At 47.9% G+C, this 21242-nt stretch overlaps 1 protein-coding gene across 8 annotated transcripts in view; it reads right to left on the bottom strand.

Annotated features, from left to right (window-relative positions):
- Ralgps1 (Ral GEF with PH domain and SH3 binding motif 1) overlaps positions 1-21242 on the bottom strand; it is a 235391-nt gene that overhangs the window by 171043 nt on the left and 43106 nt on the right. For all 8 annotated transcript variants that reach the window (XR_008719384.1, XM_055600981.1, XM_055600980.1 and 5 more), the window contains exon 4: positions 18864-18914. Coding sequence is in view for 7 of the 8 variants with exons in the window: in XM_055600981.1 (XP_055456956.1) it covers positions 18864-18914 (51 nt within the window). In the remaining variant the exon portion in view is untranslated. The remainder of the gene's footprint in view (positions 1-18863; positions 18915-21242) is intronic.

Genomic DNA, 21242 nt, shown 5'->3' with positions numbered 1-21242 from the left:
CCATCCTCACAGTGTTGTCATGACCACCCAGTAGGAAAATACTTCTTCCACCTCCAAGGAATCCAAGGGACACTCGGCAGAACCCAGTGGGCCAGGTGGCAGGCAGCCGGGACCCCCACAGAGGCTGCTCTCACCACCGAGAGCAGCATGAACAGGCAGAGTCACCGAGGGCAGGAGAATCCCACAGAAGAGCCTCTCCTAACCCCAAGGAGCTTGAACCCCACTTCTGGAGCCAGCGTCCCCAGGTGACTAAGCCCCATACAACAAAGGCTTTGTCAGAACTGGGATGACTGGGAGACTACCGATCTGCAGGGGTCTCACTCTGCAGGCAGCTCCCCCACAGGGTCCCACAGCAACCCTGGGCCACCTTCCCAGCCCCTGTGCAGGAAAGGAATATGAAAGGCACTGACTGAAGCAGACAATGTCTCAGAGCCTGATGGTCTCCAGAGGGTAGATGCCTATTAGGTTCAGGGGACTCTGGAGGACACTGGCTTCTGGTGCTGGCTCTTCTCTGGAACCTGCCCCTCATCTGGATCCCATTACAGGGTGACAAGTGGACAGTTGTTCTAAATGGCACATGCCGGACTGCACTGGGTGATCACTAGCGCGGGTGGAAGAATGTGAAACCCAGGTGGAGGAAAGAGAAGGAATTGGCCGTCAGGACATCGCCCAGAGAGCTGGAGGAGGACAACAGAGGAAAGAGGACAGAGAAGAGGGAGATGGAAGATACTGTCAGGCCCTGAGTGCTGCCTCTGTCCACCTCCAGCTTCCATGACACCTATCTGGTCAGGGAGATGCCTCCTTGAGCCCAGATGACCCCAGCTACTTTATGTTACTTGAAACCATCCTATCCTGTCTGCCTGATTCCCACTGTTTTATACTTAAACCCTTCAGCCAGGCCACACAATGAAGAAAGGGTATGAGAAGGAAGCCTTGGACAGCAACCCCATGAAAAACAGCAAACAAGGACCCCAGGGACCAGAGTCCGGAGTTGGGAACCACATAGCCTGGAAAATCAGATGTTCTAAAACAGAGAGAGGACAACAGAGTTGGGAAAGCAGGATGGGGTAGTTTGAATAAGAATGGCCCCATAGGCTCATATACTTGAGTGCTTAGTTACCAGGAAGTGAAATTGTTTGAAAAGGTTACAAGGATTAGGATTTTTGGTCTTACTGGAAGAGTTGTTACGAGGGGTGGGCTTTGAGGTTTCAAAGAGTCCAAGCCAGATCCAGTATGCGTGTGTGTCCGTGTGTGTATGTGTGTGTGCTGTCTGTCTGTCTCTCTCTCTCTCTCTCTCTCTCTCTCTGTCTTCAGATGGGGATGTAGATCTCAACTACTTTTCCGCACCATGCCTGCCATGCTCCCCAAAATGATAATCATGGACTAATCCTCTGAAACTTTAAGCAAGCCCTGAATTAAATGTTTTCCTTTATAAGAGCTGCTTTGGTTATGGTCTCTTCACAGCAACAGAACAGTGACTAAGATCTGAGATGAGGCTGATCAGGAAGCGAGCACAGGACGAAGCACACAGTGACCCCCTATCAGTGGAGTCCATCTAGCCCCCTAACACCAGTGGATCTTCTGGGAGAAGCCTGCAGGTGTCCACATCACTGTGAACAGAGTCAGTTTTTGTGACAAAAGTGCGCCCTGGGGGCACTGGCTGGGAACTAGAGAACAAGCTCTGGCCTTTCTAAACTCAGTCCTGAGATTCAAGTCCAGTGTGCCCATTTCAGAAGTCTGTGATAATGACAGACACTCAGGCAAAGGAGAAGGAAGTTGTGGGGGCGGGCTCTGACAGTTACCATTCCCTGTGTGTTGTCCCAGCTGGGGTTAGGAGCGGGGACTGAACGCACAATCACATCCTTCCAGTACCTCAAGAGGTCAAGTTTGTTTAAAAAACAAAAAACAAAACAAAACAAAAACACCATATAGAGATGCTAAAGAAGATTCAGAGGTTTTCCCTAACCTGTTCAGGTTGATACTCCCAGCTTGTGGTAGGAACTGGGCCTCAAAGCCAGTTCAGCCTCCACCATAAGCCATGTTGCAAACCTACATAGCACAGTTTCCCCAGAGAAAATGCTGGGAACCCTTCCCTTCCTTCTTTGGGCTTTCTGGAAAGCAGGAATTCAACCCAGGATGGTCACCTTAGCACATCCCAGCTGGCTGCCACAGGCACTTCTCTCCAGGCTGACCTCCCTGCAGCTTTGCTTGTTGGGTCCCCGTAGAGTCCCAATTCTTGGAGGCATTTGAGACCACTACAAAGCTTACAACTGCAAGCCAGCTAGCTCCTCAGGACCCCACACAGACACTCCACCTGCATGTGCAATTTAAAAGAAGTACCTTTTCTCCACCAAAATAGTTTTGCCTAACTTCCCTCCCTCCCTCTCTCTTCCATATACAAAAATCACTGTCAACTTCCTGAAAAGAATCAAAAGCAATTCAAACTGTGACAATAAAATCAACATGCAACCTACAATGCAGAGCATACTTGCCATTTGTCATGTGGAGCCTGGAGCCAATCACCTTGACCAGTCCTATGACCATTACCTCTCTAGACTTCAATCTCCTCATTCAAAAAAGAGGATAGATAATAAGATCTTCTGTCTCCTGAGAATGTTGAAAATGTCCAATGGATGAATCTGTGAAATACAATAGTACTGCCCAAACAATTACAATGGCCACACTGTCAAATATGAAATTGAGAGTGAGAGCCAGCAAGATGGCACAGCATGTTAAGGTACTTACAGCCAAGTCCCTCAACCTGAGATCTACCCCCAAGTCATGATTGGTGGAAGGCGAGAAGCAGATCTCACAAGTTGTCTTCTGACCTCCATACACATGCTTTGGCACACAACCGTACCCCCCTTAAACAAACAAACAAATAAATGTAATACAGTTGGAGTTGTGAGAAAAAAGCAAAACTCCTGGGAAGCCAACACTTTCGACACTCCTTGACACTTAGCCTTTGACATTTAGTCAACCTGATTTCTTATTTAGGTTTCAAAAAATGATTGCAAATGGGACCCTAAAAGAGACAGTGGCACATGGAAGCGCCACCCCAAACAGCATCCTCTCCCAGGGCTTGCAGGCCTTCAGAACCACAGCAGCTTCCCTCTGTGTGTGCCAGTGCCAGGCTCAGCCATAGCAGCAGGTGGGCCTCATCAAAGCTGCAGAGCCAGATGCACTGCCAGCCAAGTAGCGGTTCCTCAGTACAGAGCCTTGAAATTCGTCAAACAAAGCTTAGCAGAGAAACTAAACCCATGCTACATCCTTCTCTTCATCCTCAAGGACCTACATCCAAAAAAAGGCAACATCAGGGTCATGCCCACTGATGGCTGGGTAGGTCTGAGTTCATGTTCCTCATTTCACACTAAGCAGCAGCAGCCCTCAAGAGTTCTAGAACAATTCCACCCCTCCCATGAGTACAAAGTCTGCAACACCTGTCCCTGACCCCAGTCTCTTCTTCTAAAGGACAATGTGGCCTCAAGGACCCATCTCCCAGCAACATCTATGATGGTGGATTGAAAGGCTTCCCTCATTCATACAACCAAAAATAGCTGGGATGTAAGCCACACCAATGAATTCAGTCCAGTCTTGTCTTTCAGAGCCAGGGAGCTCCTGGGTAGCTGGGGCAGCTTCTGTTCTGCACCATTTCATTAAGCAAACCTTTCCATGAAACCATGGCTCTCAGAGCAGGCCTTCAGGACCACAGCAGCCTCTGTCTGTGTGTGCCAGTGTGTCAGGCTCAGCCATAGCAGAAGGTGAGCCCATGGCCTCATCAAAGCTGCAGGGCCAGATGCTCTGCCAGCCAAGCAGTGGTTCCTCGGTGTAGAGCCTTGATATGCAGTCAAACAGAGCCTGGCAAAGAAGCTGTTTGCAATTTTTAAGACCAGGCAGTTTCCCCAAGAGTCTGCAGCATAAAAACTCTCCTTGGATGCTCACAATATTTGAGCAACAGAGACCAACAGGAGCCAACTGCCCCCAACTGTCATCAGCAGTTCACAGCCCGTTTCTTCCTGATATGCTTCAGAATACCAAAGGAACACGAGCTAGTCCACAGAGGGCCAAAGCTCATGCAGGTACTGCTTGAAGCTCCTCTCTCTACTAGGAACCACTTAGCTCAGTCACACAGCCAAGCCACAATCTGCAGCCTACCCAGCTCGAACCTGTCAAGGTGACTTCTTTCTGTGTGGCAGTACAATAGCAGTTTTGAAGGGTCTTCCAAAGCAAGACTTTTTGTGTTGGGTAATTCAGAAGGGCAAAGTGGAAATGGGGGCAGGTCAATCAAAGTAAAATGAAAATTTCATACAGAAGCTTGTTATTTTAATTAGAGAAAAAAACATTTTAAAAACTTAAAAAAAAAAAAAAAAGAAATCCTCAAAAAAAAAAAAAAAAAATCCCCAGCTGTCGTAGCCAGTTTTTATTTCATATGTAGGAGTGTTTTACCTGCACATGTGCCTTGTGTCCACAAAGGCCAGAAGAGGACACTGGCTCTCCTGGATCCAGTTACAGACAGTTGTGAGCTGCCATGTTGGTGCCTGGAACTGAACCCAGGTCCTCTGAAAAGCAGCCAGTGATCTTAACCACTGAGCCATCTCTCCAGCCTCACCACCCCCATTAGTTTTAACTGTTAACTTGGCAGAGGAAAGCCTTGAAAGAAGAATTACCTAGACTAAACTGGCTAATGGGCATGTCTGTGGAGGATTGCCTCAGTTGTTTACTGATGTGAGGGCCCAGCCCGCTGTGCATGGTACTGCTCCTTGGACAGATGGTCCTCGACGAAGAAAGCTAGCTGAGCATGCGCCTGTGAGCAAGCCAGGGAGCAGTGACCTCCACAGTTTTCTGCCTGAAGCTCCTGCTTGAGTTCCTGCCCTGACCTTCCTAAATGGTGGACTGTGACTTGGAAGTATACATTGCTTTGATCATGATATGTGTCACAGCATCAGAAAGCAAACCACAACACTAGCCTTTCTAAACTAAGCTCCTTAGCCACAAAACAAGGTCCCATTTTCCCTTAGGAGTCTTTAAGAGGTAGGTGGGCCTTGCTCTGTGCAGGTGCCACGTGACCAGAGGAAAGCCTTCCATCACTAGCCACTTAGAGATGGCTACAAAACCAGAGGTAACTAGAGCTTCTACACTTCTGACTGACCCAGGATCAATGTGAACACAAATGTAAGGACAGGATCTGCCAGCATAAATCCCTTTCAAAAGGGAGAAATTCTACGTCCTGTGACAGGGAGGACAAGGAAAGCTGTCATCACAAAGGCACATGGCAGCATCTTGTGCCATCATGAGCCCTTCAGAACTAGAATTATACGTTGGTATTATTTGAGGAAAAAATAGTTACATTTCCTCAGAAGAGCATTTTGAAATTTTGACTCCATGCCAAAGCAGCTCTCCCAATGACTGTGAAAACTGGACCACGTTAACTACAACAGTAGCAGAAAGCTGTGGGGCTCACTGGGGCAACAGAACCAGACAGCAACTGAGCGCCACGACAACAGAAAGGCAGGAGGTGAACTTCCCATTTGCTGCTTCACCCTTTAACAAGGTGGACTGCTGGCAAAAGTGCAAACAGCTGACACACAGCGGATGGCAGTGTACACAGGCACAGCCACTGCTGAGAAAAAGCTGAACGAAGCTCACCAACAAAGCTACCTGAGTGGCAGGTCCTCTGCTAACGGCCTTTCCAGCAGGGCTGGAGAGGCGGCTCAGCTAAGGCACTGGCTGCTCTCGCAGAGGACACTGGCTCTATTTCCAGCACCCGCAGAGCCGCCAGCGGTACCGTAGCCCCAGCTCCAGGAGATACAATGCCCTCTTCTGGCCCCTGAGGGCACCCATACACATGTGCATAAATACATGCAAAACACTGACAAAATAAAATAAAAATAAATAAATCTTTAAATTTTTTTCTTTTTTTTTTTTAAATCCTTTTGGAACAATGCAATAATCATCCTCCATGGCATTTGTCCAACGGAATTAAAAACTCATGTGCACACAAAAACCTGCAGACGAACATTTATAAAAGCATTATTCACAATTGCCCAGACTGGGTAGTAACCAAGATGGCCCTGGGTAAGGAAGGGATACATTATGCTACATCCAGACATCACAAAATGAAGAGCACTAAGAAGAGAATGGGCACTGTGTCACTAACAGAAAGAAGCAACCAGCAGACACTGCAGTCAGGTTAAAAGACATCCTGGAAGAGGCAAACCTCTGACGGCTGTAAAGGGCTCAGTCAGTGCAGGAGTTGGGAAGGGATGAGCATAGAGAATGTGGAGGAATTTCAGGATGCTAAACGTATTCTATATGATTCACGCGTGTGCAAGCACTGTCACACAGTTATCAGAATGGGTGATGACCTATCTATCAGCTGGTTCTGGTTTATTGATTCTAACCCACATGCTCCATATGGGAGTGGGGTGCCATGTAGGAACTCAATGTATCTTGCGATCAGTTTTGTTGTGAATTGGAAATTTAAAAAAATATTTTGAGATTTTATGTGTATAATTATCTGAACAGTAGCTATACATGGTTGTGAGTTGTCTGCTGTGTAGTTGCTGGGAACTGAACCAAGATCTTCTGGAAGAGCAGCCAATGCTCTTGACAGCTAAGCCATCCCTCCTGCCCCAGCTTCTTAAAAATAAATTTTATTTAAAAGAAAAAGTAAAATTTGTACAAAGAAAACTCATTCCCAAGTGGTTCTAGACTAAAATCTGTAAAATATTTACACAGTCACAATGATTTTATACAAATTCTCCCATCCCAGCTTCTGCTAAGAAAGAGGTCAGCATTAACACTGACAGGGGTGAAGGGGTTTCACTGAGTTAAAGGGCTTGCTGCACAGGCTGATGACCTGAATTCAAGTCCTGGAGCCCACAGTAGGAAGAAATCTAACTCCAACACTGACTCCTCTAACTTCCACATGCATGCCACAGCATGTGTTCATCCTCACTTACACACAGCACACACACACAAATAACTGAAATAAAAAATTTAATATTACATTGTTACCAAAACTGAACAAGAACACTATTAGCATATCTACACCAAGCTATCTTATCATGAACAAACCCAAAAACTGTAACAAAACATACAAAAAAATTAATGAAGTAATTCTGATAATCCACCACACCACAAGAATTCTATATCATGATCAAGCAGAACTTACAAAAAAGCACACGGTTGATTTAACATCTTTAAAAAAAAAAAAAAAATCAATCTGACCTAGACAATTAATTCCTTAAATGGAGGCTTTCCTCTCAGATGTCCCTAGACTCAGCAAAACTGACAATTAAAGCTTAAGACAGTATGTTATCTCCATGTGTCTAGATGTTCCATAATCTATTTTGGTATTCAGTGCTTTGTAGGCCTTGTAGGGAAATGTCCAGGCCACTGTGGGTGGGTGGCACCATCCCGAGGCAGGTGGTCCCAAGCTGTATAAAAAAGCTAGCTAAGCATGAGCCTGTGAGCAAGCCAGCAAGCAGCATTCATCCATGGTTTCCACCTCAAGTTCCTGCCCCGACTTCCTTAATGGATGGATGGTGACCTGTGAGCTGAAGAAAACCCTTTCCTCCTCTGAGTTGCTTTTGGTCATATTTGTTCCAGGAAAAGAGATGAAATCAGAACATTAAATGTTCACGGTCCAAATGATTCAACAGCATTAAGATGTTGAGTCTTTCCAGATCCATCTATGGACTCAAAGCAACCACAGTCAAAATCCTAGCAGGCTTTTGCTACAAAACATAAACAAAAATTTCTGAAATTCACATAGAAATGCAAAGGACTAAAGTAGCCAAAAATCTGAAATGGCAAAGTTTAAAGGATGTATACCACCTGACTTTTAGAGTAAAGTCAGGGAATGGAGAGGAGAAAGGGGTTACAGTAAGCATCATTGGCAAGGGGGTGGTTTCCTGGGCACAAACTCTGATCAAAACTCAAGTCACTGGCTTTGCTGTGCTTGGTTTGTTATTTGTCAGTTGTGCCTCAATGAAACTGAAAAATGACCTCATTCGGTCCTCTGGCTCAGTCTTCTGAAGTCACCATGCCAGCATCCCTATTCTGCAGGCACGAAAACACAGACTTGGGGAGCAAGCAGCTTGAAAACAGAGTCCTCCTCCTCTGGTTGCTTAAATTTTGATCACACTGACAGACATTTGGAATCATCCAGTGAGTGCTGACCAGTATCGATGTGTCACACCAGACACTCTGTTCAGAGTGGAGAATGCAGCTGTGATGGGGAAGATCCTACCCATGGGGGATGTGCAGTGCCAGAGCCAGAGCCCTTCTGAGGATGGCCTATTAGCCCTGCCTATGGCTTTTCTCCTTATATCCCTGTCTCCTCTCAAAATGAAGAAATGATTTGTAGGTCCCCTTGCCTATGTAACCAGCTATACTCATCACCCTATGAGACAAGTTCTACCTCCTTTCTCTGTGTGCACGTGTGTGTGTATGATGTGGAACATGTAGCATAAAGCACTCATGAAGGTCAGAGGACAGCTCTGTGGACTTGGTTCTCTTCATTCATCTTTTTGTGGGTTCTGGGGATCAAACTCTGGTCACCAGGCTTCTTGTACAGCAAGAGCCTTTGCTCACTGAGCCGTCTTGAAGGCCCCTCACAGCTATTTTGCAGAGAAGGAAATGAAGATACCAAGAGGAAAAGGCAATGTCCTTTGGCCTCACAGCTAGAGAGCAGCAGTCAGTTTCCTCAAGCAGGTCTTGCCAGCAGGGCTCGCCATCCCCACCTCACCCCCGGTTCAACTGCCTGAAATCAAGCAGTTGCTCCTGACGCCAGAGCCCGAGCAAACTCTCCCTTCCCTGCAGTCACAATCACCAGCAGGAGCCAAGTCCTGTGGATGAAAACAGCTGCTCAGCAAAGGTTCTGTCTTGTGTTACTGATTCACTTAAAAGGAAATTTGGTTTCTGACCAGCACTCATGTCATATCCACACTCAGAGAAGGAGAAAATATTAGTCTCAGAGTTGCGAAGTGTTAGCTACATTAATTTTGATATGCTGCCGGCCAGGTCTACACCAGACCTGTTTCCTGTCTCCACCATTCCTGGGGCTGAGGAGAATCCTTTTCTATGGTGTTTCCAGTGTGACAAGAGTCAACAAGATAGAACAAGCACTAGAGACCAAAGAGCAAATGACAAATGTGAACAGCAGTTGAGAGAGGCCTTCAGTGCTCACTGGCATCAGCTCTAATGAGACCTGTGCTGGGAGCCATCTTCTCCATGCCTTGACCCCAGCTGGAGGACAACTGAGCTATCCTGCTACTTAATCCTACAGTTGAACAAAGGGAGGCAGTACTGCATGGATAGCAAGTGGAAAGGGGGACTGTCTCTCCTAAATGTAGTCCACAAGTAACAAACAGCCTTGGGCACTATGATAGGTCCCGGGCATGGGGGGAAAGCCCTGGCATAATCCTTGTGTCCTGAAGTTACAGTCTAGAAAGGAGGTAGACTTTGAGTGTCAGACTAGTCAAATGAACAGTGGTGGGAAAAAAACTTCTTCAAGGAGTGGGTGAAGGGAAGCCAGGGCACCCTGAAACTCTAACTGCACCCCATCTGCTGAGGCATCTGGACACTCCAGGTGAACGGGGAAGCCTGCAGGAAATGGGATGAGAAAGAACAGGAGGGAGAACTGGTATGGTAGGCTGGCCATCACGGAGCCCGTGGGATGCTGAAAGGAGGATGGCTGCCTCCTGAGCAGGAGAAAGGGAAGGCTCTAAGCAGCACAGGAAGGTGGCCAGAGAAAGAGGCCTCTGGCTCCAAATGGAGCATGGGAGCCAGGGCGGATGAGGGCTCTGCCATCCATGAAAGGAGGAGTGGCTGTGGGTTAGCTGGGTTGAGTAGAGGGAAATGGTCTGTGCATACTGTCCAGCACATGACCTGAGAGAGGGGTTTCAATGATGTCAGTGAAACCTAGATCTTCACCACAGGCGACTGCCTGCTGGCAGCTCTCCCCCCTCTCCCAGGGCCAAAGGGAAGCGAGGACACGCAGGGTTTGTCCCACATCCAACACTGATCTCGGCTTTCTGGAATGTCCATGTCTACAGAGCAGGCAACACAGCCAGACAACAGGCCAGAGGGTCAGGCCCTGGCCCACACCACAGTGTCTCCCTGAGCTCCATGCACCCCTGCTGGGGAACTGTGGGCCTGCACTGAGCCTCAGGCTCCTGCAGGCCGGCCTGTGTGCATACCAGCAAGTGTCCCACAGACAGCTATCAGGTCTCCAGCTCTACATGAAAGGAAGCTGAAATCAAGTCAAAGACCTACCTCTTCTTTAGACAATGTCCCTTTGCCTCAAACATTTGGTTCTCCATGTCCCACCACTTCACTATCCAGAGCCTTCCTCTCAAGACTACAGACAGTGAGGCAGGAAGATGGTGAGTGTCTATTCAGACCTCCCTTCCTGGCTGGCCTAATGCCTGGAACCCAGGGAAGGTGGACATGGCATAGTGGTTCTCACCTCCTAGGCTCACAGGCCACATTCACACTTTTCACCCTGGGTGTGCAGTCTGCCCTCTTGCCCTTTGGTACAGCTCCACCTTCCTCTTATTGTCCTCATGTCCTCATCTCAGGGCCTTTGTTTCTCCAGGTATCCTCAGCTCCACCTCATCCCCTGCCCCAAAGCACAGCCAGCACCCATACGCCGTCTCCTGAGCTCTTCTAATCCCAAAACTGCACTCCAAAGCCCTTCCTGCCCCACTTCCACTTCGACCCCAATCCATGTGTCACCTTCCATTATCCTGTCTTCCACACTGTCTGCACCTCTGACCCTTTTAACCTCACTTTCCATAGACAAAACATTGCCAAATCCCCTGAGCTGTGCTAGGACCATCCTACTCTAAGGTCCGTGTCCTACCACCTTCTGGGACCTTATTCCTCCTTCTCTCCCCAGATGTATAGGCCACAGATCATATTTCCCCTCCACACCCACACCCTGCTACTTCTTTGCTTGCCCTTCATAGCTGCCTCCAAACCAGCCCCGAGACTTCCCATTCTCATCACCACCCTATATATCTACACCCTGTGAGCTCTCCTAACCACCCTCCCTAGCTCCAGAGGGTTCTACCTCAGAGTAGACATCTTAAAAAAAAAAAAAAAAAAAAAGCTTTCTCCTTTTAAAACCCCTCAGCACTAAGCTCAAGCTCTGGAGCTTACATGCCCAAACCAGAGTATCGGTCCAGTCCATCTCCTTTCATAAGCTCTTGCTCCTTGAAAATGCCGAGGAACCCATCTTCAGCTCTGTGCTGAACCTAGACCTTGAGGCTCTTCTCTTGTCACTTCCTAGCTGTGGACCTCACTATCGGTCCCTATCCCTTGAGCTGTAGACCTGATCTTGCAGGAAAGATTTGAGCACACTCTCTGTTATGACCAACTTCTGCAGCCCTCAGATACCATGAGAGCTGTGACATTCTGCTTCTGCAGTGGTCTAGGCTGCCATCCCTCTTGTGGTTGGCATACTCACACATACTATGCCACACACACATACTCATTGCCTCCTTTCCCCAACCCTCCAGTGCCCTGTGGCCTGGCTACTTCTTGTCTGCTTTTATTTGCATGTCTGCCTCATGCTGTACTATAGCAAAGTTCCTGTCATCCTTGTCTCTCTGACCTTGGCATAGTAGACTGATGTATGAGTGAGTAAAGGTGAATTTGGTGCCAGTTTAACCATGCCTAGCTTGCTAGACACTCAGCCCCTTGCATCTGACCCAGCTATAGCTGGTGACAGAACAACACAGGCTTCTGGGAAGCTCTTGTCCCTAGCCAGAATCCTGGTAATGATGTCCTGGAGGAGCAGAGCATGGAAAGAAAGCCGCAGAACACCAGGCAGAGCAGCACATACCATCTGCCTTTTAATTCTGAGTGAAACTCTCTTTTCAGATCATGACAATTAGTACCGTCCACTTGACAGGATCTAGAGTTACCCAGATGACAAAGCACTGGGCAAGTCTCAGGACATTTCTAGAGTTGTTATTCAAGTTGTTTCCTAAATGTAGACAGCACCAGACCATCAGCTGAGATCCAACACTGAGAAAGTGAGCTGAGCGTGACTACTTATCATGCTTTTACTGACTGTGGTTATCATGCTTTTACTGACTGTGATGCCATAAGCCCAGTTGCCTCACACTCCATGCTGCCATGCCCTGGCTGTACCAGCAAACCATGGACCAAAATAGACCCTCCCATTCTTGAGTTGCTTTTGTCAGGTGGTCACAGCAGTGAGAACCAATACAAAATCTCCTTTCATCCCTACCTCACCAAGAAGATAAAATCCCTTTCCCACTCCAAGGTAGACTGAAGCCCCACTCCATGTTCAAGGGTCCTGGTGGTGCAAGCTGCTCCTAGACCTTGGGCTGGCTGCATCTGGACACCAGTCCAAAGGGCTCAGGGATGGATGGATGCACAGCCGCTCTTTGACTCGAGTGCTGCGTCCTCTGCGGTGCTGCCCAGACACAGGCTTTGCTGAATAACCCTGCAGTGAAGATTTCCCATCCACAATACACAGAGGCAGCTCAGACTGAGCAGCAGCAAACCATGACCACAAGCTACTGGTACTGACCAAGTGCCTTTATACCTACTGTAGGTTAAAAAAATAAAAATTAAAAAAAAAAAAAGACATCCCCAACTATGCACAAGGAAACTGAAACAAACAAACATAGGGAGAGTAAGTATGGTCCAGGGTCTTGGCCGGGATAAAGCAGCCACACCCACCCTAGTCCAGACAGGTGCTGCATGGGGTTAGTAGGCAGCAGCTCAACTCTGATAGGGCCATGGGCTGAGCAGAGCCCAGGCCATGTCCATTTCTGGCTCAGTCTGAGAACAGAGATCTGTCATGCTGGGGCTTGGCGCCTCTGAGGAACTGTGAGAGCCTCAGTTCTATGGACTGGTATGTGGGTATATTACAGACTTGGTAGGGAATACTGTGGGCACAAAACGCTATGCTAAAACATGCCAGGTTAAGCAGGCTGCAGCCACCAGGACCCCTCAGACACACCCTTTCATGGTGCAACATTGCCTGAGCCCTGGCAGGAGGAATCCAATCAACCCCTGCTACCCAGTTCATCCAGGTGCAACAGCACTGTAGCTATAAGCAGTTATGCCACAAATTTACACTAACTTGCCAACTCTTGATAAAACTAGTCCCTTGTTAGAAGTTACCAGGGACCAGCACAATCATGGTCCCATGCTTGTGACCTCCACTTTCCTTGCACTCTGCCAATTCATAATCGAGCATGTGCAAGGCTTCCTCTGAATCCTGGGGTGAGGCCCTTGTGGTTGTCCTCACAGAAAAGAGCACAAGTCATAATGTTCAGTTCCAGCCCCAGTAGTGGGAACCATTTACACTCCAATCTCCAAAGGCTGAGCTCACCAGGCAGAGCCTCTGCTTTGGGAAAAGCAGCCACTGAGCACCCAGGAGATGGTACTCCCTGAGCTCGCTGCTCCCGCTGCCCTTGGTACTGCTCCTGACCCAGCAGCGAACACAGTGCCATGATGTTTCCCCTCACTAGTCACCCCTTCTCCACTCGGTCAGTACAGATCCTCTGAGCAGCAGCTGCTCCGGGCACTGGGATTACACCAAAACCTCTCGGAGTACAGACCTCCAGAACCAGCCTGTGACCACCTTCTTCTGAAGATCTTGGAGGCAAAGCCAAGAAGAAAGGCACATTGAGATGTGTGAGATAAAGGAGGGAAGAGAAGGCCAAAGAAAGAAAATACTGCAAACAGAACCACGAAGTGGGAAACTCGAACCTAGTCTGCTGGTTAATGATGACAATGGCACTGTTACTTTAAAGACACCCACCTACCCTGTATGTGCGTATAAGCACGTGTGAGTTCATGAGATCATGTGATAGAACAATGTAGAAGAAGTAACTAATATTGTTAGAAACTAAAACTGTCCTTGTAAAATACAATACAAGAAAATCAAGATAATTGAACAACAAGGGTAGGTCAGAATTGGGTAGACTGAGTCAGACACTAACACATGACAATGCCATGTTAAGAAAGATGTTCAGCCCTTAGGTAATCATACCACCAATGCCATTCATTTTCTGGGGTCTGCAGAGGGATGTGGCTTAACTAATTTGGGCAGAGGGACTTTGGGCCTGGCTGGTTAAAGTGAAACCCAGCTTTGGTTCACTACGGTCATCTGTAGTGTCCTCACTGGGAACTGAGGCTACATGAGCCATGGCTACCAGCACATCATGGAGAGTGGAAGTTTCAAAAGGCCTAGCGGAAGCTTACCAAACCTCTTGCCACCTCAACTCAGCATCCACACAGTTGTTTGTGCTCATTCCCACCAGCAAAGCCCAGTCACAGGGCCAACCCCAAGTCAGTGAGGCAGAGAAATGTCCACATGGCACACACACAGGCCTGGCACAGATGCCAAGGGAGTAACAGCTACACTAGCTGGCTTTTCTCTTAGTCGAAGCTTAGAAAAGAGTTCTGCCCAGGCTCCAGCCACCAAAAAGGCCTAAAAGCAGTGACATGCCAGCACTACCATCTTCCATGCAGTTTTGCATCTAAACACTGTCCCAACAAAAAAGACCCACAGCCCTGAGAAGGTCTGGCCCAGGCCTCAACATCAAAGCTGACTCAACTCTATGCACCTTGTTAAGCCAAAAAGCATGAATGAAGCTCTTAAATCAGCAGATTCCTGTTCAAAAGTTTCAGGGCCAACATTGACAGCTCCTGTCAGCCAAGGACAGGACCGCTTTTGCAGGAAAGGAATGTGGGCAAAACTGACTGAAACACCCAGGAGGCATAAGCACCCACAAGTTCATCACAAGCGACTGCTTACTGAAAACAAGCAGAACACACACAGAACCCATCAGTGCTGTCAGCACTATCATCACCATCATCACCAAACAGTGATGCCAGCTACAAGGATGTAGACATGACTCACGTCACTTTTTCACTGAAACAAGTGGCTCCTGCAGTCACATCACCGTCTGTGAGTGCACTTGTCTCATGGGAAGCTGAAAGCTAAATGACATCTTACAGGTGGTCTTTGATTGCTAAGTCCAATGCCCAGCATATACCACAGATCCTAAAGCTTTGATAGGTAAGTCTTCCAAAGCCCCAGCTTCTGTGCCATGTATTCTCCATACATTTCCCATGTTTAAATGACTTTTTATGGATACCATTCTATGAATGAGGAAACATGAACTCAAAAAGGTGAAGTACTTACCAAAGCCCCAATGACTATAAGTCTTAGAATCACATAGACTATCTGTGACAGGCAGCAACAAACTGTCCTAGGGATTCCCGCTTTCCAGTGCTCAGCTCTTGTGTACCTGCCTCACTGAATAGGGATGATCTGTGATGATCTGTGAGTCTAGCAGAATACTGTGGGAAGAGCAGGCCTGGGCTCCAGGGCCAGGTCACAGTCATTATGGCTTCTACCTTGCTTCTCTAAGTCACTTCTAGAAAAAGTTACCACAGCACAAGAACACTCTCATGCCACGAGGACCTCTGAGTAGCCTTATGGAAGGTTCTACATGACAACAGCTAGGACTAGCTTACCAGATGTCACGTGGGAGCCAAGGTGGAGGCAAGTCTCCAGACCTGGCTGCACCTTCAGCCCCCTGTAAGCTCCTGAACCATGACTACCCAGCCAGGCCATTCCTGGATCCCTGTCTGGTAGCTTGTCACATAGCAACAGAGAACTGACAAGGTACACTGCAGCACTCCCTTTCTTTAGTGCACAAAAGGAAGCAAGTGACAGCAGGTGTCTCAGAAGACAGCTGACACAGCCAATGCAATCGCCACCCAAGCTACCTGTCTCTAAACCCACACTCACCCAGAGGCAGGGTCTGATGGCGGGGCTCTGTGCACCACTCACCACTGCCAACTACCAGCAGCACCAGAAACTCTTGGACACACATGGCTGGGTCCTTCACGGGGCTTCAGGCCTCTCCTACTTCCCACTTCCATCAATGTCTCCATGACACACCTGTGTGTGTGTAAATCCCATTACCTGGAATATTCTTCCAGAAGTACCCCTGGATGCCATTCAAAAATGTCTGAGTCTCTTCAGGAACCATGGGCCTGTTAAGCCTTCTTTTATTAACCCATGTTTCCCAACTCCACACTAATAAGTACAGTGTCAGCAAACAGCATGATAATACCTCCCTAATGTTGGGAGGAGGGCGTGGAGAAAGCAGAGATCTGGGCCCACTGGCATAATGGCCAACAAGGAGAAACAGCTGATGACTGTCCCAGGGAAAGTCCAGAGGCCCAGGCACCACCTCACACAGAGGCAGCACTGTCACCCCACTGGGGAAGGTGGTATGGATCTGGAGAAGGCTCAACAGCTTCTTCCTGGACATGGGCGCCCTGAAACCATATCTTCATCCACACCAGCAAAGGCAGAAGCCATGTGCTCTGCAGTAGTAGGCACACAGATGGGCCTGAGTAGAGTCCTGGCTACATGGTCCATGGCCCCAATTATTTGATTATCTGTGTGGAGCTGAACTGTGAGTAACCTCAGTCAGCGAGAGTACACCTTGAACAGCCTTGGGATTTCATAAAGCTGCTGCCATTGGTTTTAGAATGTGCTGCTTGGAATCTCACCTGTAACTCCAGACCACTTACTCTGAGCACACTGGAGATCTTACTCCAAGCCATGCAGTCAGAGCCTCCAGCAGGGAAGCCCAGGCATCTGGGCTTTGCTTATTCCTTTTCATTCTACACATAGCCAGGCCTGAAAGGCCTGATCCACAGGGCTGCTCACCTGCTGGCAGCCCAGCTCACTCAGAGCTTATCCACCTTTACTCACTAGCTCTGCTTCCAGTTTTACATCATAAAACTGCCTTATTCATGCCCTTCCCGCTCTGGGGTGGTCCTACCACAACATGGCAGGAAAACTTTTCCAAGAGGAAAAGTTCCAGTTTTTAGTCTGCTAACAATAACAATAGCAGGAAAGAAGCTGGGGCAGCTCCTGGGTCCTTCTAACCCAGTTTGACAATGAGAAATGAGAAATGGGCTCCATTTTCAGGTAACTTGTCATAGGCCCTAGTGGTTCAAACCTGGGGTTGCTCCCGATTATTCACAGCAATTGGCCCTGGCTCTTGACTCTCTGTCAGGCACCTGGTCAGTTTTTGTGGAATAGTACCAACTGGGTTCCAGGCCCAACCAAGAGATGCAGAGTCATCAGGTCCAGGGATGGTAGTCTGAAAACTCCATGCTTTCACAGCTGCCCTGGTGATTCTTAGACTTACACCTCCAAAATAAAAGTTTAAAGAAAAAAACTCATGCACTTTAATGTCTGGGCACAACTTTCAGATGTCACCTGGCAAGGCTCCCTCCATAGTGCTGCACCCTGGTCCTTGCTGAGTTTCACCTGGCCCTTGCTGAGTCTCTGGAGTGATAGACACCCTGCTACCCTGCTTTGCCTCCCACAGTCACACCTGCACAGTGAGGGCTACCTGAAATACTGAGGCACCACCCTTGACCTTCAGGTTGAAGAAGGAACAAAGCCCCAGCCAACCAAAGGGCTCCAGATCAAAGCTTTGAGAACATAATCAGAGCTAGCGTCCAGCTGCCAGGCATGGTAGCACACACCTGAAATCCCAGCACTCAGGAGGAAGAAGCAGGGTGATCATGAGTTCAAGGTCATCCTTGGCTACACAGAAAGCTCAAGGGTAGCCTGAGATATGTTAAGACCGAATTACCACGTGTCCAAAAAAAAAAAAAAAAAAATAAGAATGAAAGCAAAACAGAGAGATCTAGACTCAGCTGAGAATGAAGGCAACTGTCATATAACTCCAGCCAGTAAAGCTCCCACAGGCAGAGAATTGTTAATTAGGAACAAAGAACTGTTCCACAAAAAAAGATGGGATCACCATTAAAAAAAGCATGCACAGCTAAGCCCCCAGGGCATAAAGCCCACACTAACACAAGCCACTGTTACTTCACAGGCAGCCAGCAGTAAGGATTTGTCCTGTGTTGGAGGGCTGGGCTTGCGGTTGGTCTAGACACTCTGGCTCCATTGAGATAGGCAGCCACTGTAAAGGTAGGTGTGCTCCAATCACACCCCTGTCGCAGCAGGCCCCACTGAGCTGTCTCCCTGCCTGTAGCTCACCCCAAAGCCAGGCCTATGAGCAGGGTCTGCTCATCTTGACACAGCCCCTTGGCCACAGGTACTGAGCACTGGCCACATAAGTAAACTGGGCTAGACAGAGAGTTGTGTTGTCAGTCTGGGAAGCTGTAAATGTAGGTCCTTTAGGGAAGTCACGTTGGGCCACAACATGCAGATAGGAGAGGGAGGGAGAGGGAAGTAGAAGCTAATACAGGGACACCCACACCCAGGAGCTTTCCCTCTGTGGGAACCCTGTGGGAAAGTTCTTGCCTCCCTTCAGCTTTCTGAAATGGATTTTTGTTACGTGCTGGCAAAGAAAAGAAACTGGATAAAATAACTAAAAACCTCCTTACCCACTACAGGATATAACCAGAAAATTTCATTTCTAAAGACCTAAATTGGCTCTTCCCCTTTATCACTTCTAAAAATGCACATATGCTTTTAATATAAACATGTGAGGGTTTGCTGTGGCAACTAGTTTCAAAAACAGAAGCAGGGCAACCACCAGGATATGAGATCAGCACAGAGAAAGCTCCGTCCCAAACAGCCCTCACGTGCCTTTCTCCAGTGAGCACTCAGCCTGGGGCAAGGAGGCTGCACAGCAGACTGGGGCAGCAGCCAGTCCACCCTGCCAGACTGGACCAGATGGGGCGTTCTCAGCAGAACCCAAACCCCCAGCTCAAAAACAGGCCACACAAATATCTGTGGGGCTTCAGAGGACCATCCCTCCCCAGCCCTAGCCCCAATCGGATTACATGATGGTACAGACCTCTGGCTGGATGGCTTTGAACACAGGGATGTCCATCAATGTGATCTGACTCTACAAGAGAACAGGGATACAGGGTTAGAGGCTTTTAAACTGACACTGGAAACACAGAAATCTTACATACTACAAGGTACCATGTGATGGTTGAACACTTGTGTATGAAGTGTAACATTTAAATCAGGTTAGATATATCTGACTTCTTGGGTAGTTATCATCTCTTCGTGATAGAACATTCAAGCTCCTCCAAGCTCTCTGCACTAACAAAGGCTGGAACTTCTATCTCCGCCGATCAGTCCCTTCCCACCCCTCCCCTCCTTCCTCCTCCTACGCTTCCACAAGACTGACCTTTTTACATGCAACATATGAGGAGACCATGTGGTGCACATCTTTCTAAGCCTGGCTTGCTTCATTTAACAGAGTACTCCCTGGCTCCACCTGTGTTGTCTCAATTGATTTCATTCTTTTTTATGGTTGAATAATAACCCCCTGTCTGTGTGTGTCCCATTTTATCCATGCAGAGGTTTAACCACGTGTTTGTTTCCATATCTTGGATACTGTGTATGGGGCTACAATAAGAATTATAGACCTCGCTTGCTTTGGAGATATTTCCAGTGCTGAGCTGCTGACCTGCTCTCTGTAGAGCAGTTCTTTGATATTTTTTGTTTATTTGTTGCGTTTTGTTTTTCAAGACAGGGTTTCTCTGTGTAGCCCTGGCTGTCCTGGACTCACTCTGTAGACTAGGCTGGCCTTAAATTCACAGAGATCCATCTGCCTCTGCTTCCTGAATGCTAGGATTAAATGCATGCACTACCACGCCTGGCTCTTCTGTGATTTTTTTTTTTTTTGAGGAACATTCATTTTTTTCTGTAACAGCTACACTAACACACATGCCCTGCCATTTTAGTTTGGAAATGTTTGCTACTTGGGTTTTTGTTTCAAGTATGAATTACTTTTCTATTTAAAAAGTTGCAGATACAATATTTTAAAATTTGTGTGATAGACACACAATGGTAGCACATGGAAATTTGACTTCTTTTCTGAAATCTTTACCTCCCCAAAATTACATGGTAGAGAGCTACTTGAGATGCGTCCAGACCCAACTAAGGCCCTGAAGTGTTTATCAGTCCAGCAGCCCTCAGTGAGATCAGAGCAGAAGCTAAGAGGCAGTTCTGGGAACTTGTGGGCATTGTGGCATGGCTACACCATCTCTACAGCCCTCCTGCACAGACTGAAAAGAAAAGAACAGGGTCCTCCCCTAGCAGCAGACAGGCTCTGATGTCACTGATGGAACCAAAAGCAGAAGCTCATCTGGGGACCAGGGCCAAGATGACCTTGTGACTTAACCACTTTGCCACACAGGAGCCAGGTGTCAGTTACCTCATGCCTCTGAGACAGGCCAGAAAGAAGACACATGGGCCTTTTTGGCACTTGGTCTACAGAACTCACCCAATGGGACACATTCAGACCTTGCAGTCCACATCATAGAAATTCAAAGTTAAGAGATACAGAATGTCTGATGTGACAAATAAAAAACAGTGCATACATGTACATGCTGAGGGGGTAATGAAAAATGCAACTAATACAGCTACAGAGACAGGCTCATCTACTAGCACATGAACGTAAAGCCCAGGAGCCTGGACATAAGGCCCATTGTCTTGGCTGAACATTCACATGCAAAAATTGCTCTAGAGAGAAGGAAACAGAGGCTGTTACACTGAACTACCAAAAAACCTTGTACCAAGAAAACACTGGAAAAAAATGGCAACACATTACAGTGTGTTACCTGTGGCCAGAGCCAGGACACAGGCACAGAACTACGGCTAGCTCCTGGCACAATTTAAAGGTGGTCTGAAGCTACTGGGTTGCTGAAAAGACCAAAGCATAGCATCCTCAGAGTCGAACGGGAGGGCAATGAGCAGAGATTTAGTTCGCATCCTGTCCCTCCCAGGGCCCAGAGGGAAATGTTGCCACTAATGGAAGCTTGGCACCAAGAACATGAGGCGCCTTATGGGATCCCAGTTCTTGTGCCTTCCCCATGGTAGCAAAGGATGTTGACACCTGCATCCCTTTGCCCCAGTCCTCGTCATCTGGGTGGAGTGGCTACTGAGTGCTGCAGACCCACAGAGCTCCATCCTGGGCAGTACAGGCAACTGCTACCTTTTCAGCTCTATACACACACCGGGGCTGTTAGCCATGTGCTACCACACCTGGCTCAACTGTACCACACAGGGAGCAGAAAGACCTTTTGAAAACAGGAGATTTGAGCCAACAGCTGGGGGAACCTTGGAAATATCCCTTGTGGTTCTGTCCACTGGGAACCAGCAGAGCGTGTGCAGTGACATTAGGAAACCCAAGTCAGGCTGATGGGAAGACAAGGTGTCT

This window comes from Psammomys obesus, unplaced genomic scaffold (genome assembly GCF_907164565.1).
Source record: "Psammomys obesus unplaced genomic scaffold, mPsaObe1.curated_primary_1811, whole genome shotgun sequence".
NCBI classification, from domain to species: domain Eukaryota; kingdom Metazoa; phylum Chordata; class Mammalia; order Rodentia; family Muridae; genus Psammomys; species Psammomys obesus.
Note: the sequence above shows the minus strand (reverse complement) of the source record. Positions and strands in the feature narration are given on the sequence as shown.